Below are 27,640 nucleotides of genomic sequence, written 5' to 3'. Positions count from 1 at the left end.
CTGTAACTTGGCCCTTGGCATCCCAGCTCAGAAAGTAACAACCATCGCTTTCTAAGAAGAAACCTCATCTTCGTATTACAAAGAGCTCTCAAAGCTATGATGAATGAGCAACAGCACAAAACCCCGAGTGCCGTTCTGCCTTCAGTTTTCATGCAACCAGAATATGTTTGTCCAAGCTCCAGCTGCTGATCATATCTGGCCGGCTCCGAGAATAACATGATTCAAACGAACAGACTGCCTGAGCTAAAAATGTGTCAAATTATACTGTGACAGATGGTCTTTCCCGAATTACTCTTACCTCACGTAATTCCAGCCTCTGAGCGACAGCTTCCAAGCACTCCTGCCCCGTGCTCTCCACAGAGAGGGTGCACTCGATCACATTGCTGTCCAGCAGACGGATCCTTGTCACAAAGCAGTTCTTGCTCAAGACGTTGTAGCGTCTGGTCCGTCGCAGTTTCAGCCCGAAAGGCATGGCTGTTGGCCTGGAAGGTCGTCCCTTTCCTGCACTCTTCCCAGACTTATCAGCACACTTGTCGACTTGCCTTGAAGGCTTCTTCAATTGGCACTACTCTCCTCCAGAAATGAAGGTAGCTGTCCATTCCCAGGGTGAGCTTCAAGGGATTCCTGCAAAATACATACAAATAAGTAGAGTTAAGTGTGAAATAAGATGTTGCTAAAGATCAGTGGAAAAGAAAAAAGCTTAAAGGGAAGGAGTCACATCTAAAAACATAAAATAAACACCTCCACACACAGGATTTCCAAGCACTTACTACACCTCCCAAAAAAACACCTTATACAACAAATCTTTCAAAATTCTATTTTGGCGCTGAATTTAAAGCATGGATTTAATTGCAAAGCCGTTCTTTGAGAAGCTCAGTATAAACAGCAACTCTACAGGGTGCACATCCAGAGGTGCTAACTCTCCCACCATTACCCCCACCACAGGGGTCTATAACATAATCTTCAAGTTAAGTTTTTGTGCCCTCAGGCCAGCTTTGAAAGCTAGCTTAAAAAGCTAAGGAATAGAGGCATTTAAAAGAGGTGCGATTTGGAAAGAAGAAAGGCTAGCTGCAGCGGCAGGAAATGCAGGCACCCGGCACTTCTGAAAAAATCAAACCTAAAGTATGCATGTGAAAGGCAAGAAGCATCCGAGCCGTTTCAGAGAAGGCTCCTCTAAGGCAATCCCTGACATTTTGCTTGCTTTCCGCTCCAAAGCAATTGTGCGTTTCACCCTTTGAGGTGGAATGAGTAACTGCAGGAACAGCTGTCAGAGAACAGGATAAAACTGAGTGGGAGGAAGAGAACACATATTCCAGACGATGTTTCCCATTACTACTCCCAAAATTTATCGGGACACATGCAACTTAAGCCAAAATACAAAGTAGACAGAAGAACTAGAGATGCAGAAATAATGACATTTAAGAAGCTATGATCCTCACCTGCAAGATCCACTTCTTTTTTAAAAAAAAAAAAAAAAGTTTAGTTAGGAGCAGGTTCAAACTAAACCAACACAAAGCATTTGCACTAGCATAACCAGCTTTAAAGGCCACTTTCCACACACAGACAGGAATGAAATAAAAAACAAATTACTTGCTATCAAGCCTTCCTGGTTTTGTTTGAATATTCTGGAGAAAGAGAAGGACGCTAACGCTGGCATTTAAAAGTCCATTTCTCTTAACAGAGAGTACTGCAAACAAAAACTAGCTCCTATTTCCTTGCTTCTTTAAAGAAGCAACAGAAGGGACTGCCAGCAGAGTATGCATCATTTAGCTGGATGTGACATTTCAAACAGATAGTACATTGCTCACATGTATCATTTGGCACAGAACGGCATGAATCAGTTATTTTCACTTTTTACTGAATGTAGTTGCTATGGAGATTATTAGAAGCAGACCGATTGACTACAGTGATTAGCATTACTCTAGAAACGTAACTATCACACATTTGATGAAGTCTGTTTTCCAAAGACAGTACATCTTGGCATTTATTAGGGGGTTAAAGCAACACAAAACAAAAAACCCACACACAAACAGAAAACCACAAGCAACACCTCACTGGTTAGGTGCGCAGCTACCCTGATAGTCTACTAGCTCTACCGGAGAAAAGCCTAGAGACTTTGAGAAGGGGCACATGCTATTTGACCAAAGTGCAAACAAATCTATCAAATTAACTGCTGTAGTTTAATCTCCCATTTCTAACTCCCGTGCGTACAGACATAATGTATTATTTTCACATGGCTGCATGAGAGTGCTGTTATACCTTGAATCACTGTAACATCAGAAGCCAAAGACACACGAATACATCCTCACAACAATCCGATGAGGCAGGGACACGTTACCCGTGACTCGCAGAAGAGGAACTGAAACAAACATTAGCCAGTTTGTCCAACATCACTCAGGAGAATGGCAGCAGATCTGTGTACTAAAACACAAAGGCCAGGCTAGTGCTTTAACCCCTGGCCAACTATTCGGCAATTACCTTGCCTACTAACCTATCCAAAACTATGAAACACAAAGTTGAAAAGTGGGAAGAATGGAAGGAAATTACAAAGAAGGAAGGGTGTGGAGCCTTATCAAGAACAGCATTTTTGTTCAGTAGCTTTGCAGACACGCAGAGAGTTTTAGCTAGCCAATTCATTTAAAAAAAAAAATCTTACCTTGCAATAATGTTAGTTGCACATATTTCCTCACAGAACATAAGCCTATATTACTATACAGTAACTGTACAGTTAATAGCAGCCTAAAGATTAAATCAATATTAGTTTAAAAAAAAAAGTGATCAGCCTTGGTCACCAGGCACATTGAACACTACAGCTATGGCGGCATAAGTCATCCCAGAAGACTCGTGTGCAAACATGCTACTCTGGAATAAACCCACCAATTCCTGTATAACAGAAATACAGAAATGTCGACATGGATTGCAAAAGAACTGCTCTAAGTTATATCTTATGCTTAGGTAAACAAGGCCAATATTTCCCCCATTTTTCAAGAAGCAGTAAAATAAAAGGAGTTCTGGACAAGTGCAATCAGACAGACCATTTTCTAAAGATGCAGATATACAAAAGGGTTAATAAATGCAATTTGTTGCACTCAAACAGGGTTTGAGTTACTTTTTTATTCCTCTGAAATAGATATGAATGCCCGATGACAGCTCTTTCACATGAAAGGTCACACTTAGATTAGTTTCCAATTAAAGAATGAATTGGGATGGTGAGGCAGGAACAGTTTAAATCAGCTCCAATTGGTCCAGCCTGTAACAACTACTAATTCTCAATTCAATGCACATGTCTAACTTTTCTGTTTATACATCTTCTGGATGTTTGACCAACTTCTCACTTGGGTTTTCTGTTAAGTTGACACTCAGAAAGCTTCTGGTGAGCTTTCTAAATAAGATTTCTAAGGCCCTGGTTGCTTTCAGGTTCCTAAAGCAAACCGGGTATTTAGCTTCTTTATGTTTGTACAATCTTAAAAGCATCAGGAGCACCCATTTTTATTCACAGTTATTTTGTAGACAACTAAAAAAATAGCAAAAGACTGGAGATAGAAGGATTATTTCATTACAGGATCTCCTTTCCTGGTTAAAGGGTTGCCAAGGAGCAGCAACGTCCCTAATCAAGTTAACCAAACCATGCAGATGTTCACAATACTCCCCTCCTCAAACTAACACTTTCACTACAATTAAAACAAACAAACAAAAAAGAAACTAAAGCAAGCCTACAAAAGGCTCATCAGATAACCATGAATTCATTATGCTTTTTAAAAAGGATTTCTTTTAAGAATATTTCAGGTGTGAAAGAGACACATGACATCATTTAAACCGACATCTTCTATTTAAGGATTTATTTTTCTGGAAAGAAAATAGACTGAGCTCTTTAAAAACTTTGGGTATTTTTCCTTTTTTCTTTTTGTTCCAGGTTTTGATTATTTTGGATTCTTTCTTCTCCTTCCCACCATCATACTTCATCTTTATTTATCAATTGCTCTGTGTGAGTTAAGCTTACTCTAACAAATGTGCCAAACTAAACAAGGTTTTTAGTAGGAGCATAAGCTTGGGAATTTAAGTTCTGCTAAATAGAAATTCCCTTTGTTTAAAGTACATACTTTGTAGGCATATAAAACATTTAAAAAAGTGTCTCCCAACTGTCTCCCAGAGACCGTAATTCCAAAAAAAAAAAAAAAAAAAGCCTTTGCAGACACACAATTTACCTTCCCATCTAACCACTCACCTATAAGTGAGCCATCACTAATAGCTGATATGAATACCAATTCAAAAGTAAAACCTCAAAATCAGAAGTTGAAATAAGGTCCCTCTAAACACCGAAAGCCTGGCACTAAATCTCTGAAGTATCTCAAAAAGTAACAGCCTGATAGACTAAGACTTTGGTAATGCTCCCGCAGGTGTGCGCTGATGAAGGTGCAGTACGAAAGCACAAGCATTGCCAGGGAGCAGCAGGAGCAGGACTGCCCCACGAGGGGGGATGAGCTGGGAGCCGAGGGTGACCCCAGCAGAGCACTGTCCTCACCCACTGCAGCATAGTCCTTCAGGAGATAAGCCGGACAAGCGGAGCTGGGTGATGGAAACGGACGCATTGACAGCCTCAGGCATGGCTGGGGTTGAACCAGATCCAGGAGCCACCCAGCAGGAGACAGGGCTGGAGACCACCAACCACAGAGCTCCGACAGAGACTGACAGCCCCAGACTGACCTGAAACGGAAGTCCCAGATCTGTGGGCAGAGGGTGGGGTGGAAGCCCCAGGTGAGGCTGGTCAGGGCCATTAAGGCACACAGACACACCAGGAATCCCCACACCCTACATAATTTCCAGGTGCAGGACCAGGCGAGCAGAGTACTCTGTTTGCATTTTAAACCTTTAACTCCTTTGACAGCATGCTCATTTGAAAGTTAAACTTCATTCTGCAAAATATTTCTTCTGAAATGGTTTGGTGACAAACACTGTGTACAAAATGTAAAATCAAACCAGCTTTTTGAAAAAGCATCTATCCCAAATTCAGTTTCATCACCAAGAAGATGAAGAGATAGCATGTCTTAGTGGATTCTTGGTGAAGTTTAATAGTCTCCTGTTTCAGTAAACCAAGAAAAAAACTGAACAACGAGCCAATGCCTTTGCTATCATAAACATCGGAAGACTGAAGATGGCAAAAGAGGATAAAGAATGAAAACGGATTTGAAACAGAATAAAACTAAACCTTTACCCCACGATCTCATTTCAAGCACAACATAAGTTCTCTTAACAGCTTTCACTAAAAAACAGCTTAAAGATGGAGCCTGATATAAACTATGTCTGAGCCCAAGACATGCTCAATTTTATCTCACCCAATACTAGGTGTGCCTTACCAGCATATTCCCTGAGAGAAAGCATTCTGCTTTAAGTGCATTTCATATCAGATGCTTTTTTTTTTTCTTTTTTACTCCTTTGAGTATGGTACTGTTCTGGTATGTACAGTATGGTACAGCTCCTTTGAATGTGGTACAGTTAAATATATGAAGTCTGTAATAGAGGAGCAAGTCACATACTTGGAAATGTCCTGAGAGTTATCTTGGCCTTAATTATTTATAAGCCTTTCTTCCCTCCTGGCCTTTAAATAAATTTAAGGAAGCAGGAGAATGTCTTGTGACTGTAGCAGTGCCCTTCACCACACAAAGCATCTTCTGCTGTATGGCCTCTTCCTCATGAAACACCTAGCAGCTTCCCTTGCTCCCTTCAGTCTGTGTTTTAAAACTACTAACAAAAAAATCTGGCCAGCCCCAGCTGACTTCGGCAGAGCGAAGGAAGAATTTTTCATATTTTTTTTTTCCCCACACATTATTCAGAAATACGTAATTTCTGAAACTCCAGGAAGAAAGCAATTACTGTCAAACTGCAGCCTGTATTTACCAACAGCGCATGGCACCCCTCCAGCATTCCTAGCACTGCAGGAGCAGCAGCACACCTAACAGAAGTATGTAACCCTGGGCTGGGCGCGAGACCGCAGCATTTGATGGAAGCTGCAAGTGGTGCGCAAGCCTACAGTTTTAGGGAAGAATAAAAATAACAGCGTATGGGAGACAAGACGTCTGGCCCAATCCATCTCCATCTAGTTGAGTTCTGTCTAGAGGGGGAAATCTCTCCCTGTGAAATAGCTTTCTCTCCCTTGATTGTTCTCATGTGAGTGTTTCCTGCAAGTAGAACATGGCAAGGAGTATTTCAGTGCCTAATAAGATGTCTGTAGCCCACCCAGTTATGGGTGGAATTCCCATAAAGCCTGGTCAACTCTCAGGAGTCAAATTCATCTCTGGACAGATGAAAGGGTTTTTTAACCCTTTTATAATACAAGCCTTCTGCTGCAAGGCCACTGTTTCAACTACTTGCTCATGCAGTCCCTGGCAAGACGTGGACCTCGTCCTCAGGCATTTAAATCTTTAAAAATTGTATAGTAATAAACTCGATAACATTCTCACCTCTACACTCTGGAAAAAGTCAAATTATACTTTCATTTCATTTTTATAACTATTACAATATCCTATGCAGAACTTTTAAAGTCTCTAAGCATCTAGAGATCCCACATCTGTGTGCACGAACAGATGGCAAGGACTCTAGGATGTTCAAAGCAGAAGACAACCACTACTGTTACTACTACTGTGTGTCACCAGACACCAATATACAGTGGCTAAAGATCAAAAAGCATCTCTGTTAGCATTTCTACCTTCACAATTCCATCACAGCTTTCCCTTTCCAGGAAAATTTCCATTCTCCATCAGATCCATCTTTGCTGTAACAGATTTATTATTCTTTTTAATGTAAGTTTTTGTGTGTTTTCACTGTATCCCACTTGGGTCAGATTCTGCTTTCAATAGCCCAAATAAAACATATAGAGAGGTTTAAATAAGTCAAAAGAATCACTGCAATTTGAACCAGTTAAAATTCTACCCTTTCTTTCATCTCTTTTGTGGCAATACCTGAGAGAGTTCGTGCTCAACGACTCTGAATTGCATAGGGCACCCTTTGTTATTCCCTCCTCCCCTACTAAAGCACCACTCTTTTTGTGTAAAAACACCTTTTTTGTGCATCCACAGAACTATGGAGTTTTGTGGATACAATCTATCACGCAGACACCTAATTATTCTTCTGCGTCAAGGTGCACAAGTACCAAATGTTTTTGTGGATCTCACTAAGCCAGTGTCTGCCAAACAGTCTCTATCATAGATGTGAAAGATGTGAACTTCCCAAACTGGAAATTAGAGCCTTATCCACTACTTCCTTACTCATCAATCCAGAATACCCTCAACAATCCAACAGGTCTTTCTAATGCAACTACTGATGAAGGACTCTCTTTGAGTTACTGCAAGCATTCACATTAGGAGTTAACATCTGCATAAAGTAACATACCTAAATGACACCTGGGTTGCCAGTGTGATCAGTTTTAATCCACAAGAATGAGAGTAATGAAGCTGGAGTTTTTACCACTCACCTGTACATCTTGTAGAACTTTGTGTTCTAAAGTTAAAAAAAAAAAGAAAAGAAAAAAACTAAAAACCAAAATGCCAGAGCCCAGTAGTTTTCCTTCCTGCGTAGGAAATGCTGCCTGTCTGTCCATGCCAGGTGTCTGCAGCAGCTCCACCTCTCTGCTATGGCAGGGTTTAGGGTGCAGCAGTTAACCATTTCAACCTTCTCACCCTTTGGCTATGTTATTGCAAGACCTCAAATTAGACACAGTCAAGAGTGATCAGTGCCTGGATGGCACCTGTCCAAGGATGCAGTTTTGTACCTGGGGCAGTCTCATCTAAGAGCTGACTACTGCCAGGAACGAGAGGGAGGTCCTGCTCTTCCCCACACCCCCTTAATTCCAGAGCACATTGCCACAGCTCATCTTAGGCCAGCTCTGGAAATCTGCCAGGACCTCCTCCTGGTTGAGCCACTTCACCTCCCTAACTTAGTAAAAGAGTAGGATCCTTTTCAGCTTGGTTAGCGAGTTTAAATGGCTCACGGTGGAGCCCAGCATGAGTAGCTCACCTGGCACAGGGAAGAGCGCAGAATCACACAGCTCAGAGATGGAAGAATAAGAGTAATTCTGCCTTAATTGACAGCAGTCGTTCAGGTCAACTGAGCAGTTTGTGAAATCACAGCCCAAGGAAGGCTCTTGGTCTCAGCAGGCAAAGGAACCCCCCAGAACACGTTCCCATTCTTCCTCTATGGCAAAGCTACATTAGAATAAAAGCTACTTTCTCTGAAATAGCCAGTTGATTCAAATCACACTATTTTATTTTTTCAAAATAAAACAATTTATTCTGTAATTGGATGTCCATAAGAGGAGTTCATACTGCAAAATCTGGATGGGTTATGTTTTTTACATGGACAAACCATCCAGAAGAGAGCGAGACCAGCATTTTGGTATTTTGGCACTTCCTTCTTTCAGAGCTGGGATTACATCTGTTCTCTAAGTGCCACCCTTCGGAAAAAGCACCAGGTCCTGCATCGTAAATTTTCACTAAACCCTTGCTAACAATCAAAGATCAGGAAAACCTAACCGTTATTGTAAGGGTCAACTATTTAAAATCAATTATATTCAGGTGACTTAAAGCCTCTCAGAATATTTGACAGGATTTTTCACTTTTTGTCCCTATTTTACCTCGCTGACTATAATCAGTAGCAACGTAGTATCAGCACCACTTACTTTTCCTTTCAGTTAGTCACCTTTGTGAAAGGTTTTCAGCTCCTTCAGATTTGCCAGAGCTATTGTGATTTTGAGAGATTACGTTTCCTGCTAAATGTGATTGATAGGCATGCAAAACCATTATAAAAACAGTGAAGGATATGCTTAGTAAAAACCACAGAAAAAATTCTTACAGCGTGTTTTCATTATTCTCTCACGTTACGAAGACATGAGTAAAACTAAAATAAAAGTTCTAAATACAGGGTAAGATGAAAAGCAGAAGCAACAGCTCTAATAGAGGCAAGTATCAGATACACAGTAAAATTATACACTCCAGTGCATTCACACTAGTTAAACATCCACTAGCACAAACTAGTGACAGTTGTTCTATAATTTCAAATGATGCAATAAAAAGTTTGTTGACAAAAAAGTTCAAACATCACCTATCTGGCTTTAATGAAAAACATACCTATTCTCAAGAGCTGGCTGCAGTTTCACTTCTGTATTGGGATTTAGCAACGGGACAGTGACAAGAGAGCGCTTGGAGATTAAGAAGCAGATAGCCACAACGCTTGTGAGACTGCACAATCTGCCTGCAGCTCATTGCACGGGTACTACCGCTCCCACGTCAAGACGAAGACTAGAAGCTGCCCACCTGCGTTCACACAATGCTACTCTCAGCCGAGACCCTGCCGGGAAGGTATGTTACCCCAGCAAAATATGGTCCTATGCACTTAATAAAGGTCTGATATTTCTGCTCTTTCTTTTCTTCTGATTTTCACAGGGGTTATACAATTGAGTTTCTACAGTTTCTACTCAAACAGTCGTCATGCTTGTCTACCTCCCATTCTCCTTTGCTTCCTTTAATATATATATTTGGCAGATTATGAAGTCTTTCAAATGAGCAGAAACTAGACAAACCTGGGTTATAACTAGAGATTTCCAAAATGCATCACACTAGCTCTAACTCTAAAGATTGCAAAAGTTAAAAAGGTACCTATTCAATGTAAGGAAGTTCCCACACATTTTGATTCCTTGGCAAACCAGGAAAAAAAAATGTTTTCTTTTAAAAAAAAAAAAAAAATCTGTCTTGTAAAACCCAAAGAATCACACATACAACTCGGGGAGAGGGGAAAGATCAGCAAGAAGCACTCAACTTGCAACAAATCAAATGAAAACGAATCAAATCAAAATGATTTCAAATCAAATGAAATCAAATGGTGGCCCCTCCAAACGGCAAATCTTCCCTTTTCCTTACGGGAATGAGATCCAGTGCTGCCCCCACTGATGACAGTAATCAGACTGGCACCAAGTGAAGCAAGACCATACCTGCAGGCTTACAGTAAGAATAAGAATTTATCCAGTTTCTTGAAGTTCGGCGCAATGGTCTGCTTCCCAAAAGAGGCTCAATTAATCCCACTCAGATATTAAATAATGAAGCAGGATAACGCAATGGAGGATGTGTAGCTGCAGGTACGCAACGAGAGCCAAGTGTGATGGGGTAGAGTAGAAAGGGAGGAGAGGGAGAGAGGAAAAACAGAATTAAAAAAGCATGCACACTGTACATCCTAACCCACAACCAGGCACATTTAGTTACTTAAGTAGATACATTTCATACACAATCATAATGTGAACTTTTGAACTTCAATGGAAAAAAGCTTCTGCACTACTCAATGCATCAAAACATCGATGCTACAAAATGCTGAAAATATTCCTTCAAGTTCTATCAAAGGAGGATTATATTGTGGGCACATGCATGTTATCTTTACTGAATATAGGCCTTGATGTAAATCACACAGCCACAGTCTATGAATAACTGCATTTGTTCCGACAGCAAAACACCTCATCTGAAATACAGAATAGCTGCCGGAAATGAGCTAATGGTACTTTTCTTTCTGTATTAAAGGATTATTTTCCAGTGCCCACTGTGTGGGCTTAAACACTAGCCTGAAACAGTCAAAATACTTAGAAGTAAGATTTATGGCTGAAGGGGGGGTAGGGGGAACCTTCTTTGAAACGACTGACTTCTTTGACCAGTGTCTCAGAATTACAAGGCTACAAAAGGACCCCTCTCTGTGAGCAGCCCTCTGCGTTCTTCCTTCATCTCTGTTGCAGATCGTATTGATAAACAAGATTTGAAAACAATCACCTGGTTATCACGGAGCTAGACAGCTCATAGGAACAGATATTATTAACAACGGATGTCATGTTTTTTTCTAATAATTTTTAACAGGGAAACTCTTACACCTCAAGTACCACTCAACCCATTAATATGAATCCTTCATCACTAGTACGTTTTTCAAAAGTTTTCAAAGGAGCTTGGGATAAAAATTATGAATTTACTTCCACAGCATTCCAATAAGTGCGGCTAATTGCATTCAGAGGAAGGAACTGTAAAAACTGTAATCCCATATTTTTTCATTGTACAAAAGTATAATTTTTTCTTTTTCAGTTATAACAGTACTATAACAGATAAGTTTAGACTGGCTGGTTATTTCTTCTAACATGATTTGTAATTAATTCTACTCAAGAGAACAGCTTTGCACTGAAGGTTAGTAAAACTGTATTAGTTTTGGAGTCTAAAATGCAAGTTGCAGCTTTATACACAAATTCTAAAAACCGTGGCGTGCTATTCTTTGCTCAGCTTTTGTAATAGTGCTACAATAAATGCTTTACTACCTTTCCCCATAAGTCTGGACAAAATACTCACCCTTTACATATGATGATAGCTTTATTTGGAATCATACTTGAGGTTATCAGCTTTTAATGAGATTAAAGCCTAATTCTTAATAACTGACCCTATCAGAGAAGGTAGTTGCTTTGAAACACTTCAGAGGGAAAAAATGCTTTGCAGAAACTTTTACTCGCTGATGAGCTGAAAAGATAATAAAACAGCTTTATTCTTTGCTCAGATTAATCCACTTTTATGTTAACGTTCGAGCATACAACTGGAGTAACAAAGGCCAAAACTGAGTCGTAAGCTTGTGACTCTCCCTAGCTCACAAAATAGACTTCGTATATTAAAATGGAGAGAGATAAACATTAACATCTAATATTAACATTTTCTTATTTTGCTGTTGTTTACAAGCAATTCAGATTTAAAACAGAGAAGTTAGTCTGACTTTTAGTTCTCATATAAAAAAAACAGTAAGGTTACTCCAAATTTAAGTTGCACAATTTATGAAAGAAACCTAGATCTAAACACAACTCGCACAAAATCAAAACATCTTCTGTATGACCACAGGTAGGTGTATTTGTTGTATATGCATATCAAGGTGGCACAAACAGGCCTTTGTCCATCGTAGTGGCCACTGAAGTGCTACTGAATGCAAGCAAAGAAAAATACTATATATAGATTATGTAAGTTTATTTTCTTATTTATAAATACAAAATGTAACTACCAGACCAGAAGAAGACGGGGTAAAATAAAAAAATGATTGAACAGTCTCTCTTGTATATATCATGTTCTACTGTTCGGTATCACATAATTGGACTTGCAGAGTCTAAGGAGATGAGGTATCTCTAACATTTACACTCAGCATTCATTAGAATGCTGGGAGAAGGAAGAGAAGAAACAAGAAACAAAAATAAAACAAGTGGAGAAGGCCCATGTGGTACAGCCTTTCCTGTAATTCTGTCTCTGGTTAGCAAGTTGGAAGCATCTCATTTCTTTAACTTGAAGCCTGATATTCACATTCCTCTGCAGCTTAATGCGGACACTGACAAAAGACCACACTCGCGTCTTAAAGGAGCTAAATGATTTAACACAGCAAGCCCACAAGCTGAGATGGATAGCAAGAAACCTTACGTTTACGTCTACTTTAAAGAAAAAGGAAATTAGATTTCATAATCCCCAGTTCTACCGCATAAGTAGGCAATGCCATATGGATGTATTGGTGGCATTAAAAAAAAGAAAGTAAAATCTGTCCTTTGCAGTTGTGAAGACACTTATACCTACTGAAGTGCTGTTAAGTACGGCCACCACTCCTGTGAAATCAATTTACCCGTACCTACAGAGCATAGGAGCGAGAAACGTCTCCAACCACAGCCATTCTAGAACCAGTGATGAATGGCAAAAGGTTGAACAGAGATCAAACTGCAGATCAAGATGTGATACTGGTGTGCGTTTTGTTGAACAATTTACCACAAAGACAAGTCTGTGGTAATACAAATTCCTATTATCATGGAATAGTAAGTTGCTGTATATGATGAAAAAAATGCAGCAGACAAAACCATGCGTGTCTTAAAGCAACATCTACCACATAGAAGGCAAAGTATCAGTGGAAGGGAAAGAGAAGCGCTCCCCACCAAGCAGCTTGTGTGCTGCAATTCCATCCAAGCTGTTTATTACTGCTAAAGTTCATCGTTTCCATTCGCAGTGACAAGGCTCCGAGACAAACTTGCCAAGAATTAACCAGTTTGCCTTTTTTATAAAATGATTAGCTGTGCTTTTGAAAGAGTTACTAAGGACCAAAGGGTCACAGGGTAATTATTTACAGAACTGATGCCAGGGATGAAACAACAGATAAAGCCATTACAAAGACCATGCAGAGCAAGGAATGAGAAACTCCCACAATTTGTTGACAATCCCTGTGAAGTGCGATTCAGCTGAGAGATAGCACTAGCTCTGCTCTTCCCTCTCAATACTAATAGACTATAACGACAATACAACATTTGACTCAGGACCTTCAGTTCTCCATTTCCAGGTTCACGCTGGAACTACTTAAGAAGAAAAAAAAAGAAGAAATCAAGCCCACCGCATGGAGACATCGTGAAGTGACATTGCCTTGCTTCGGTTTGGAAAGGTATTCAGCTCAATTATGACAAAATTCAAGTATTCCCTTTCAGCTAAATAAAGGCTATGTTTGCAGTACAAACCACTGTCCCGCACCTCAGCGTAAGGAGGGTTTACAATTTGCTCTTCTGGGAGGGAGACTGGAAGCAGCAGAGTTCAGTCTCGACTCTCTAAGAGAGAACAGGCGCTGGGAAAGAGTTTTAAGTATCCTCATGAAAGAAAGCACAGCTCGTATCTTCCCCAGCCACTTCCCCCACCACTGCAGAATACAGGACACTCAGTCCAAAAGTATTTTCAGTGCCTAAATATAACACAGGCATTCACATAGCATAAATAGGAGAATCCTTCTGAAGGGCTATCTTCAAAATAACCTCCATTTCTATGTAAGACTAAAGTTCAAAGTCATATACTGGCATGTCAAATTCAGGATATCCTTGTAAGAATAATGAATTTATTGTTATTGTACCTGGCTATTTTTATAAAGTTTCTAGAAGCAAGAGACATGAAATGTGCTTAAATGACTACTCATATACCTTTGTGTTTCTCTTCAGTCACAAGCCAAGAAGATTTGATGGAATATGGCCATATCCTTATGGAATTTCATAACATCAGTTTTCATTGGCAACCATTGATTACATATCCCAAAATCAAGCTGCTACATTTTTTCAGTCTTTTTTCTAAACTTTGATATATAAAGTTGTCACAGTAAAATATAGCTGGCCCTTAATCCTACAGTTTATGCCAAAAATAATATTAAACTATTAGAATCACAAAGCCTAGAATTCAATTGGAAAAAGAATACTGCAAAATACCCAAGCATAAACGTTACATCAAGAAAGAGTAAGGAAAAAAAAGTGGAGTTTTGAAGAAAAGCTAATAGGTAAAAAATAAATTAGAAAAAACCAAACCAAAACAAACAACAAACCCTCACAGATAGATGACTGACAGGGAATCCCAAAAGGTCACACAAACAAAATGTAAAAAACAGCCCAAGAACCTGTTTCTTGTTGTGATCCTCCTACTCCATCAGGTGTTCTGGTAGAGGAAACCAATCATCATTAATTTCCCAATAAAGTGTCACTGAGGACCATTAAACGCCATGCTACGAAAGGATTTGTTCCCCTTTCTAACCATGTTAGCCTGTCTGAACAACCGGCTCCCACAGGACACAGCATTAGCTGTTCACGGCTATCAAAAGCAGTAACCCAGCTGTACCATTAATAACCGGTAGTGAACTAAAACTCTTAAAAGTGACAGGTATCTTCAGTTCTTACTGGAGCAAGTGTGTGCCAGCTTGGGAGACGTAGCATCCCGACACCACCTACTCATGACAGATGAATTTCAAAATCCTCCATTACTACCTCTAAACACTCAAGTAAACCAGTCACTTTAACTGGCAGAAGGACGCATGCACTGACAGATACGCGTCTTCTGACAGTGACAAGGGCAGCACAAAATCTTCTACCATGTTTTCACAACTGAAATCAAAATAAATTAATTAGTAGAGCCACAAGACCAAGTTCATATTGCAGGATCCTTCTTCAGGTCACTGGGCTAAACAATGTTTTGCTTGCTAGTAAGACTCAAAGAGCACCCTCTCCTTATCATGAGGTATGAAAGTGTTCAGCCTTACAGGAGAGAAGAAAAAAAAAAAAAAACAACACAACCCATCACTGGCATAAAGCGGAGAGAGAATGGGGAGAGAAAAAAAAAAAAAAGGTTGGCAAAGATAAGCAAAGGACATAGAGAAAACATTTCTCCCGTGCAGATAGGAAAGGGCAAAAAATTTTCCAGCTGTTGGCCAATTTTTACAAGTTTCAGAAGTGTTCTGAAGAAGTAAAACAGCAGGTGGCACGAATCCCACGTAATATACATAATTTAGAAGATCAGACCCTTCTCCTAAGCCTATTCAGGCTGCATTTTTTTTTCCACTGCAGCCAAAGCTCATCTACTTTTTTTTTTTTTAGTAAAGAACGAGTAAAAAGCAACTCTTAACTCATCTAACCTGTGTTCTAAACAAAAAAATGCACAAAAATCTGGGACTTATACCACTGATCAAAAACAACGCTAGAAACCACCTCAGCCCTAATTTATCTTGTAGCTCTTTCAGTACAGAGGTCCAACACAACGACTCATTACTCATTTTCAAGAGTCAGGCTAATCCATTTATCTGTATTATTCAGAGAGCAGAAGAGAGCAATTATACCACTCCATGAAAATAAGTTCACATATTGCTATCAAATCCTGAAGGTTCACTTCTGTTCATCTAGTACCTCACAGAAGTGAGAATGATCTATTTGTGTACAGATGTAAAAAATATGACAGTAGTTTGAAAAAGTTAACATGGTGAAGCCAGCCCACTGTGGAATCAAGACTGCCTACCACCCCAGACATCAAATAGCCTCCTGATTTCTCACTTTGCTTTACCTTGAAACAGTCTTTGTGTCTTAAAGAGTTCTAGAAAACAAAATTAACTGGTTTTTTAGCCAATAAAAGTAATAATGTACTACAAAATTTCCTACCACTACTATAGCTACTTGTGGAGTCTTAAGAAATTACAAACATAAGACAAGTTTGTCTGGGATCTTGAGAATTGAAGGGAGATGTTCAGGCAAGAAGACCTACATTAAAGAACGGTCCACACAGCTGAGGAGGTTTGAACACCCTCTTTCAGCTGGAGAAACAAGACAGGAACGACATAAAAAGTCTCAAGTGGTATTAAAATTATGTGCCTTAGCAGTATCCCATATATAGTTAGCTTCCCTTCATAGGGTGGTACCCTGAATACTGCACAATCAAAACAGAGGAAGAGTTTGGCTATAGACATTGGTATAAAGCTGCTTTTATAAGTATTGTTTTCCTCCTACAGAACAAAGAGTGAAATATTCCATGTAACATTTTATTCTCCTGTACATGAAGAATACAGCATGCAGACTTCCTGTAGTGGAACCCACTTTTCTTTTCCATACGCAATTGAAACTGCCAAGTTTAAACAGGGAAAAATATTGTATGTATCCATGGATATCTAATTTTAGAAAGACAAACAGTTCTCCTGCTTCAGCAGCGGGGAAAAAGACAGTAAGAAACAAACAGTTATTACAAGTCATATGGAAAGGAACTATGACAGTACATGACATGCGCAGAAGGTAGTAAGGACTTAGCTGGGCAAGTGTCCATGAGGGAAACAAGGCTTCTGTGGGCTCTGCATCGGAAATGGACTGACTACAGTCAAAGCCATCACATCTTATTGCCAGCTTGATAAAATAATTTTTCCAAAATGGAAAAGCTTTGAGAAGGATAATACCTTTAGAGCCTTTGCAGCCATTTCAAAGCCCTATCCTGTGTTAGTAACCACTGAGATTGGCATTATTACGACTGCATGAAAGAAACTGTAACATCTGCATTTTTTCCCAAAGTTGCTGTGGTTTTGGCTTACAGCATTTGGCCAGAAGTCTTCAGAATCTTAGCTAGGAGATTTTCATATCTAGAATCTGAAGCAGAGAGCATCTAGATAGTTTACTACATGCAAACACACCTTCATGACATATTATAGTTCTTGCAACCAAAAAAGAGTAAAACCCAGCATCTGAAATGTACGATGAACATCCCAAAGGGAATACAGACTGAAAAACAACAAAAAAAATAATTTCAAGAGACAGATGAAATTTGTTTCTTTTCTAAGAAAAAAAGAAAGTCACATTTCTGAAAACAAATACCTGGATATACATGTAGATGGTCTGGAACACTATATAACAGTCAACAGATCTGCTCGAGCAAGAAAACTAGCCAGGAAACATGGGACACTAATAGTAAAGAGTTTTCTGAAATCAAAAAGTAGCTTTTGTTTGTTTGTTTTTTTTTTAAATAAGAACTGGCAACACAAAAGCTTCTGTGGAGAATGCATTTTCTGCTGACATAAAGATACAGAAAACCTTTGGAGATGCTAAGTATAAATTCTTTCTTATTCTAATTGTAAAAGCAAATAATGCATGCTTGAATTCTAAAGTTTATTTTCTACTTTAGTTTTAGGCAACATAATAAACATATTGAAACCTTTAAAGGAAAATATTTATATTCTCTATAGGACACATTGTTTCTCTATGAAGAGGTACCAGTAAAAAACAAAGGCAAGCATCTAAAAAGAGAAAACAGATAAAACCCAGTATGTTATGGGTTCTGGAGCAGGAGGCGGGACTCTCTTTACAAACGGAGTATCAGTGCTGAAAAACTGCTGCCCTTACATTTACCTTAAGAAGCTGTTAAGGTAGTAGTGCTCTCCGTAATAAAAAATCACCAGTCTCCGCTACTAGCAAAATTTATTCCTGTCAACAGAATAAGGTTCCTCAGAATTACAAACTGTCTAATTAGCAACCAAGTTAGCTAGTTTCAATTACGAACAAGCTTTATAATTCAAATATACCTTCAGGTAGTATTATGCAATTTATAAAACACTTTCATTCTTTAAATGCACTATTAACTAGATCCTTGAAAACAAGAATTGCTATCTCACCTTCAGAAGTGAAACCTCCCCTGCATTTCTGATCTCTTGTCCAGAATCAGCAGACAAAACTTTACCAATCCTCAAGGCATGCTGAATCCTATTTAATTTCCAGGTCACCTGGACTTGAAAATCACATTTATTTTGCTTCCTCACCTCTTGCACATAGAAAGTCCCCACTAGCTTGTACCAATCACAAATATTTATCATAAGAAATCAAATTAGCAATCTTCAGATGATTGTAAATGCTTGTTTTTATTTGTTGACAACATCATTAACAGAAGGCAAATGCATCTTATCAAGGAGGACAGAGAAAGGAAAAATAATTGGATTATCATTCTATCAAAAGTATGACAAGGTTCATGACTCTTTAAGGATGGACACTGAAAAGTTATTGTCCAAACCAAGAAGCTGCTAACGCTAAATCCCAAGGGATATATACCCTGTCCTTAAGTTTGGTAAAATATTGTCCAGAGATGCACCTATTGTTCAACGTGATTTGTGGTTTAATTATCTTGATTAATAAAAGCATTAAAGTATAAAAAAACTAAAATAAACTTAATTTAAGTAGATGGTCTGAGACCAAAGTACCCACCCACACCCACCAAAAAACAAAAAATTCTGTAGAAAGTCCAACTGAAAAACAAAATAACAAAGCATCTTTTAAAGGGCAGGTTTGAAATTTACTATAAAGTCTAGAAATAGCCACTGAATAATTACAATTATGAATTTAGCTTTCCAAATTACAACTACATTGCACAATTTCAGCAAGTTATACTGGATCCCATGTAGGGCACTAACATTGCCCTCTCAAAGTCCTACCAAGACATTATAAATTATGTAGTAGTTGATCACCCTCCTCTAATTCTCTCTGTGGTTCTTTGTTAATGCCTGGCTCAATTTTCTGTTTCCTTATTTTTATCACACGAGAACACTGGGATATTTTGACTACTTACAGTGTTCAAAATGTTTTTGAATGAAAATAGCCAAAAGAATCCAAATAAAATTAATCAAGGGAAAATAATGATAGAGGACACTCATTTCCCTCTGTTAAAACCTTGCTTTTTAACCCAAATTTTATCTGCTAAAAGTTTACCAGCCAGATTTCCTCCCCCTGTTCCAGCCACTCAGGCACCGCAAAGTGGCTGAGTCTCTCTCCCAGCAGCCAGCCAAGAATTCCCTAATTTCCGACCCATGCAGTGACCCAGGCTGTAACGCTGAGCCAGAGGTGCCCTGACAGTCAGGTAGTCCTTGTTTTCCACTGTCTGTGCTGAGCAAACCTCAACATAAATTCTTCTTTTCAAACAATACAACTTTAAAACAAACCAAACAAAGGCTCCTAAGAATCCCTGTTACAGGGAGCTGAAGCATGTCCATGAACACACACCAAAAAAGTTAAACCAGATATAATGTTGCTTAGGGATCCCAAACCCCAGTCATAAGCATGTGTTCAAGCACCGACAGCCAGAGTGGACTGAAACACGATACAGCCTCTGTGATACAGCTCACTAGTTTAGAAGGTGGAGGGGCCGTATCCTATTAAAAATAACAGGAAATTGACCACAGCAATAAATCTAAAGCTTTGGCTGCTCAATTTCTTATCTTCCATAAGCAGTTGTTGGTGTGCAAAAGCCATGCAACTCTTTCTTTTTTAAAAAGAAAGCAAACAAACAAGTAAAAATCAGTCCAAAACTGGAGCTTCCACTGGATGCCACTTGGTAATAGCTTACATCAGACAGTCACAGCCTTGGGAGACCCGGATCCCCGAGATTTTCTTCCTGTCATGCCAGGATATCCTGTTATATTTTGATGGTTTACTGCTGCCTCCAGGCAAAACCATGTCACTGAGAAAGTTAAGTCAGTGCACTAAAACTGACAAGTCCCAAGGAATCTCATCAGAGGCTTTGGCACTTCTGACAGGACTTGCATTACTCTTTTCATGCAATTTCTGCACCCAAGTGATCTCTCTATCTCCTCTGATAGCATTTTTCTCTTTATCTACTGAAACAAATTAAGATCTGAGATGACGGCAGCTTCTTCTAATGGCTTACCAATGCTTAAAAGGGACTGCACCGGCAGCGTTATCTCTGTGAATCCCACTAGTGGAGACACAGTTTCTGCTGGTCTGGAGAAAAAGGGATGGAGGAGCGGGGGGGGAAGGGGGTAGGCAGGGAAGAGGTAGCCAAGCCTTTTCCTTGAATGGAATAAAATACATATGCTAAAGGATTTCATTCAACTGGCAGAAACTACACTGAGCTTTTTGCCAGCATAACTGTATCTATTGTGGGTATGACTTGTTTTCCCACTCCTAAAAGGCAGGGCTTTGCCAACAAAACTTTAAAGACTAAGACCAACAGTGTGGGTGTGGGGTTCGGTTTGTTTTCAGTACACACGAGTAAAGTTAACCATGGTCCAGTTTCCTGCCAATCTAATCCACACATCACGTAACGCCAGTATTTTCTTTGTTTCTTATTTTGATTAGGTCCTGCAAGCATTCCTGGAGCAGACTTTTCAGGCAGGCAACCCTCCTCTGAAGCCATTTTATTCATTTATTTTTAAATCTCAGTGTAAGATTCCATAGGTTGGAAAAACAGCAGGGAAAGGTGGTTCAATACAAAGGGCAGATATGTACTGTAAGAGCTAAAAGCGCTTCTAAAACATGTATATTTTGCCTACATTTAGACAACCAGGACGTGCTAGTTGTATGAGGTATTTACGATGGTAAGATCAAACCACTGCACCTACTAAAAAAATAAAACCAACAAGCAACAACAAAAAACACCCTTCCAGCCCTAGAGACTTAAAAACCAAAAGCTGAACCTCCTTGCACTAGGACTAATTATAGCAGAGTAGTTACAACATGTTTGGAGATCACCTCACCTATAAGTATGTGCCAAAAACAGGGCTCAGTTCTCTCCCGATACCCTGGAGAACGGTGGGAGGGAAGTAACTTCCATTTTGGATCCTGCAGGACCCCTTTGGAAATATATGTAGGAAACTGAATTGAAAGATCTTCTTCTCCCTTACATAGATTATTTTTGTAAAGCTGTTTCTTTGACTGTAAATGCTATGCTAGAGCTGGGACTGCTATATGCATCTTCTGATTTCAGTCACCCGATTTTGAATCTCAACCAGTTCCTGATCCCTAGGGTGAGGAAGACACCATATATTTTTTCAGAAGATCTGCCTCCAAGCGCAAAAGAAGCTCAGTATCCAAGAAGTTAAATTTCTTGATATTACTCCTGGATAGCCTCTTCTCTAGCATTGAAAGGCCTAATATAGAAGTCCATAAACTGCATGGTGATCCCACTGGCAGGAAAACTATGTTATATTGGCAAAGGAATCATCACCAGGCCACCAAAATGACTTTCCACTAGCATATTAGAAGGGAGAGTTAGAGCTATGGAATTTCTTCATGCTTGAGGGCTAACTCTCACCAACACCAACTCATCTGTCATACATTGTTTTATGACTGCTTTGATTTCTTTTTGCTGCAAAATAAGGGAATGCACATTAGAAATGTTACGGACCACCAGATTTGTTTCATATATTACCAAAGCTAAACATTCAAGCATTTTATGGAGATTAAGAGATTAGAGTCCAAGAGTTTTTATTCTTCTGTGTGCAAGGCTCTCTCTTTCAATCAAATTAAAAAGTGGAGTTCAAGGTATGTTGTTAATTCCTGAGGGGAAATGATACATAACCCACATGCACAAAGAAGTTGGCTTGCATGCGGTTGTTTTTACAGCATGGAATCTGTTTCAATCTATGTTTGTTTAACAAGATGCAAGTCTAACAATGGTAATTTACTAAAAGCTTGTGCACTAAGTATGTACAATACCAGAAACAATGGTCATAACTCCTTCCAAAGATACAAAAGCATCTACAAAACTATCAAAACATAAGCACTGCTCTGGATTAGCTGTTTCAAAACCCCACATTCCAAACAGCTTCATCATTTCAATAATCCATCTACAAAAACTTCAGTTTTGGACTACTGTGTCACACTCCAGCAACAAGTTACTGCTAGTGAATTCAGCACAAAATTTCACTATTTGTATTTCAATTGATTTTTTTTTTTAATCCATAGTATCATTACTGTTTGCTCAGACATCTTTTGCAACAGTAAATCTTGGCTTAAGAATTGTACTAGAAATACCAATTGTTTAAATGGCTATTTACTATTAAACTCCTCGATCTATATTTAAGCACTTGAATAACCAGCTACTCCTACAACTAATGGTCAGTGACAACACAGCTGCAGGAGGCAGAGTGGCATTCTGCCTTTCCAACAGGCCTGTTTGTCAATGCCCAACCTGCATCCTGCAGGATTACAACAATAATCACATTTTGAAATGATTCATTATTTACAACAGTTGTTTGAGGCTTACTAGATGATATTCTGTTCTCTCTTAAAGGCTGATATAGCTAAATGAAACTTTGTGACGAACAACCTCTGCCTTCAGCTATTGCATCAGATAGGTCAAAACTTCTTCAGTCCCTACCCTGTGTGTCCCCAACACACGTACATTACAGAACATATCTCACAATGATTTATGCTAATATCTTACCTGCTTAGTGTCTGTGCCAGAAGACCAAACTTTTCTTTGTCTTGCTGAACATGTGTACCGTAAAAAAAATGTTGGTACGTTTGCATTTTGCTCTTACAGAGCCCAAATACAGTTTTAAGTCAAGATAGCGTGGAAACTTCTAAATGGGCAAGTCACTTCATTAAAAAGGAATCAACCAGAAAACAACCAGGTGTAGCAATTCTCATCGAGGCTCATTATCATTAGAAAACAATTAACAACAACAACATTCTAAAAGTGTGTTAAAAATGTTAGTAATATTTGCTTGTCAACAACAGACACTCACTTAATACACAAACCTGTTCCTGAGGAAAACTGGGGGGGTTTCTGCAGACAGTTAAATTGTAGTAAGGTCTGTAAACTATGGGTGTCTACAGTGCACTTCTTACTACCTTCAAAAATAAAGTGTTTCACATTTCAGGTACATTTGGTCTTAATCAACTGCGGCAATCAGTTAACCACCATTCAATCACACACACTTGGAGGGTGATTCATCAGATGTCAGGTGTTTAACTTGCATGTTCCTCAAGTAACCATCTAGCTGCTGACATTTTTTTTTTTTCTCCCTTGTCTCCAAAGCACTGTGCACAAATGGTCACGGTAGCAGAAAATTTGCATCACAGGGTTAATATCATTAGTTATCATGGTTAGGACTAATATCATTAGGAGAGATCTGCAGTGCCATAACCACTCTGAACCTTGTAGCAACCATGAGCTAAGCTACAAGTTGTCTCTGTAAAGAAAATAATTAAGAGAATGGAATTTCCAAGATGATTTGGAAATCCTGTTGTTCTGGTAATGTTCTACTGCTCTGTTACCCAGCCACTACAATGCAGGCATCATCATTATTCTATTTAAAAAAAAAAAATAATAAATTCAACGGTGCTACCTATTTGAAGTAGATCTCTCATTTTAATGTAGTACTTTTCAAAAAGTAGCAAGTCTTACACCTCATTGTTTTCCCCATTTCTGGCAGGTGTCAATGTATTCAGCACTCATAGAGCATCTGGTTAGCAAGATGTGGCAGCCTTCAAGTTTTGGAATTCCTTTCAGTGCTTCTCTAAAAGAGAATTGTTTTGATCCCCAGGTTGGTCCAGATGGTATCTCAGAGTTGTCCGACTCCTCCTTTCGAGATAGCTGCCACTACTGTACCAGAGGGGCAAGCAAACAGGCTTTTCAAAGCAAGCCATCACTACTGGAGATGTTCTATCTAAGGAAGTTCGTAACATCTAAACTCTCTAATAAGCACTGACAGGAGAGTTTTTGTAAATGAAAAGTGTGTCAGACTAGAGCTTTGAAGTCGCACGCAGCTGCTGGGCTGGTAGCACCAGGCAACGGATTTCCTCAGAACTCTCTAAGTGGTGATCCTCAAATTGCAGCAGACTATATGCCTGGCTCGGACCGGAGAGCCTGATCCCACGGCTGGCAGGATGTCGGAGCTTGCATGGAAAAATCAACACACTGGAAACACTTAACAGCAACACAAGGAGGCAAGAAGAGCAATTGTCTAAAAGTAAATACTGAAGAAAAGATGATTCCCATTACTAAAGCACCTTGTGCAATACCTCATGCGCAGTCCTCTTCCTGTCCCACCAACTCAAGCCAACCTCAAAAGTCAAAAGCCACCAAAAAACAAACAAACAAACAAAGTGCCCAGAATATCTCTCTGTAGCAACATTTAAATACAGAAGGCACAGCAACACTGACAATCAATGCACAAAGGAAAAGACAAAGGGAAAGTCAGGCATGTTTCTTCCATTTTAGTAGTGCCTGTTGTCTCCGGCACTGCTGCCATTAAAATACCGTGCAGGCCAAGCAAAGCCAAAGCCTTTCCTCTGGCTACTATGCCTAAGCAATAACTTAATGCAATTCATCATGTAAACAAATAAATAAAACGTTTTTTTGATCCTTCAATAAGAAAAAGTACATGTAGCTGTACACGCAAAGAGACCCATTTATAACTGAAAGCACCGCAGACTTGAGCCACGCTTTACGTACCAAAAAAATGCACAAATTAATTATAAGGGTATCCTCAACCTCTTGCAAAATAAGGCCAACTTTCCTGCAAACTGTATAAAAACCACTGACATTAAACCGACCAGAAGCACTGTATTTCTGCAAAACCGAGACAATTTAATATAAATATTAACATTTTACAAATAGGTGCAATTTGTAGCAGTTCAACACAGTGAGAAAAGAAATACCAGTACACATCTCAGTCTGTACAATTTAATCCATTTTACTTACACTGAATTTTCATCCAGTCTGGACAGCTACCAGAAATCACATTCTGCATATACTAAACCAGTTTCGAAATGAAATAGTGAAGTGTTTATTTGTACCTTTTCGATGGAGGCACTTTAAGGAAAGAGTTAATGAATGTAATGTGAGTAATACCTTACAGTATATAGAAAAAGATATTGAAAAAGATACTTGGCAGTATCTTTCCTACCATGGTGACGTACTACTGGGGGTGGGGGATAAAGATCAGATGCGATTATTATTATCATAATTATTATTAACCCTTTATTACAGATAAAACAACTGAGATGTATGAGACGCAGAAATGAGCTATTCAAGATTTCTTAATAACCCCAACCAACCAGAGAAACCGATGCCCCTCAATGCTTTGGAGAATTCCTTTGTCTAATCCAAACTGGAAGTGAAATTATCCTTCTGGAAGTGCAGAAAAAAAAAAAGCTGTGTAGAGAAAGTGATTCTATCAGCATGATTAAGGAAACCCTCTTCTTCCAGATTGGTTTCCCCACCACAACACTGCAAATTCAACAAACCACATTCAGTCCAAGCGTTTAACAGCTATATACACTTTAGGAGCAAATATAACATTGTCCTTAAGCTACCAAGGAAAGAGTGTCATCGTTGCAAGAAATGCTCCAAAAATAAATTCCAATGAATGAAAAATACTCCAAAAATAAATCCCAATGAATGAAAACTTAGAAGTCATCTACTCTCCAAAATTACCAGATCTGATTTGGAAAATACATCAAGTTCCTCAAATAAGGCAAAAAGATTTTAATATATAAGAACTATCAAAATAGCTTGTTAGAGAAATGAGATCAGTTTCTGAAACTATTTGTTACAGTCCTACATATCTCAATATAAAAATATATTATTTCACTTGGATAAATGTTTTTCAATAAAAAAAAGACAAAATGCCAAAAAACATTCTCAGTTTTGTGAACACCAAATATTAACTCCATTGAAGTGATATGGAAGACATACCCACCCATGTGCAAGATATTTTTATTTTTAATGCAAGGATTCACTTTGCCAATACCTTTTCATCTTCTTTGAAAGGTGTGTTTTCCCTTCACCCAAACACTGAAAATGTAGTTTCAAGTCTGGCTGATAAAGCCTATATTCCAAAGACTGCACATGAGTTTTTTCAGCCTGTGCTCTAAATCAACAGAACGTATTTCCTCAATGTGAAATTTTTAAATTAAATACCAAGTTAATAGTATTTCACACTAAAATCTGACAGAAAGAAATTAACTCCCCTGTAAATGTCACAAATATTGTTTTATTGTAAATGAAATTTATGTTACACCCCAGAATTAAAACACTTTGCTTGGAATTGTTCTGATTAACACTTTGCTGACCATAGAAATCAAAGGGAAAGTGATTAAAAATATCTTATCTTCAGCTTGTTAAGACGGATTATATAAAAAGTTTATTTAACAAAAACTTGCTTCCTTTTCCATCAGCCTTAGCAATTTGGAGAACAGAAGGGCGCTAATTCTTCAAGGTCTGAATCTAGTAACTGACTGATGTCCTCAGCACAAGGCTGTATCACTGTCAGAGAGGAGCACTTTTTCTACATACGCTAAGGTCCTCTCTATCTTGCCACAAACCGATGGGAACTCTCACTTGCTGTTTCCCCTTCCTACTTGGTGCCGTTGTGACCGAGGCCAAGTCTCTCTGCATCTACTAATAACTGTTCTGCTTCCTTATTGCCACTGCAAAATCACTCTTCTGCTAAACGTAATCCAGGAATTTCTGGAGGCAGTAGCACAGGGAACCAAAATCACTGTACTGGAGAACCCCTTTCTTTCCTATTCACTGGGGGCTCTGAAAACACTTCTCTCTGATGTCCTCAACCTTCAGGACAGATGATTGGTCCCCCAGGTCACTGTGCCAGGGCCACTGCTTGCTCTCCCTTCTTCTCTCCTGTAACTTTGCATTACTTCTTTGACACAGCTGGTCTGGAAGGCTCCACAAACAACCCCACATCCCTTGTTGTTTGCACATGTTGCTGTACCACACACATAGCAACAACAGAAGACATTTTTACAGTAGAAAAAGAAATTACTCTGCCTCAGACAGGCTTAGAATGCCAAAGTCAGTTTAAAAGAGTTAACTAGATCTTGATTTGATGGTATCTCTTCAAAAGTCTCCAATAACTAAAATTAACTTTCTGGTTTTAAAATGTAATTTTCACATTGTAAACCCAAAAAGCAGAGGTATTTGAGAAAAGTAGCTTTAGACAGAAACCTGACCTCTGGTGAAAAAGCAGCATAATCTAGCAAAGGGGCAAGGAGACTGCTCCAAAAGAAGAGGTTTTCTTACCGCTCTTCTCCTCAGATGTGGAAAATTCACATCCAAATAATGTATTGCCAAATACTGACACCAGTGAATTTCCTAAAAGCCATTTTGGAAGATACCACTGAACTCCTTCAGGAAGGCAGTCCACACCAGAATCCTCTGTCTACAGCAGAGTCTTCTTTCATTGGCATTATCCAAACGTGTTTCCTTACATGATGCAAACTACTGGACCTTTAATGCATGTTACTATTCAAAGGGTACTGAAGCAAAATACTGATCTGGGCTAATAATTTGCAACAAGCGAACCATACCACCGCCATTACACCTAACACAAACCTTGAACATTGATGCACTTCAAAGGCCCAACCCTGGCCAATGAATGCACTCACTCAACAAAATATACAAGCAATCTACATTTCTGTGTACACACGTGCAGCACAGACAGGGTCTTAAACTCATAGCGGTGTCTGGTTTCATAACATATGCCCTTCCTTATCAAATGTCATTTGTATTGCCATCCCTGCATCTGTCTCCACAGATGTCAT

General features: G+C 39.1%; 1 protein-coding gene across 5 annotated transcripts in view; it reads right to left on the bottom strand.

The window, feature by feature from the left end:
- The window catches only part of PTPN14 (protein tyrosine phosphatase non-receptor type 14), a 129,692-nt gene that overhangs the window by 77,803 nt on the left and 24,249 nt on the right, over positions 1 to 27,640 (bottom strand). For 4 of the 5 annotated variants that reach the window (XM_054194490.1, XM_054194488.1, XM_054194492.1 and 1 more), the window contains exon 2: positions 299 to 624. In XM_054194490.1, coding sequence (XP_054050465.1) covers positions 299 to 472 — 174 coding nt within the window. In that variant the 5' untranslated portion in view covers positions 473 to 624. Of the gene's footprint in view, positions 1 to 298; positions 625 to 2,338; positions 3,467 to 27,640 lie in introns of those variants that run through there. The other variant, XM_054194489.1, reaches the window with a different exon arrangement.

This window comes from Rissa tridactyla, chromosome 3 (assembly GCF_028500815.1).
Source record: "Rissa tridactyla isolate bRisTri1 chromosome 3, bRisTri1.patW.cur.20221130, whole genome shotgun sequence".
NCBI classification, from domain to species: Eukaryota; Metazoa; Chordata; class Aves; order Charadriiformes; family Laridae; genus Rissa; species Rissa tridactyla.
The sequence above is the reverse complement of the archived record's forward strand: the minus strand, read 5'-3'. Positions and strand labels throughout refer to the sequence as shown.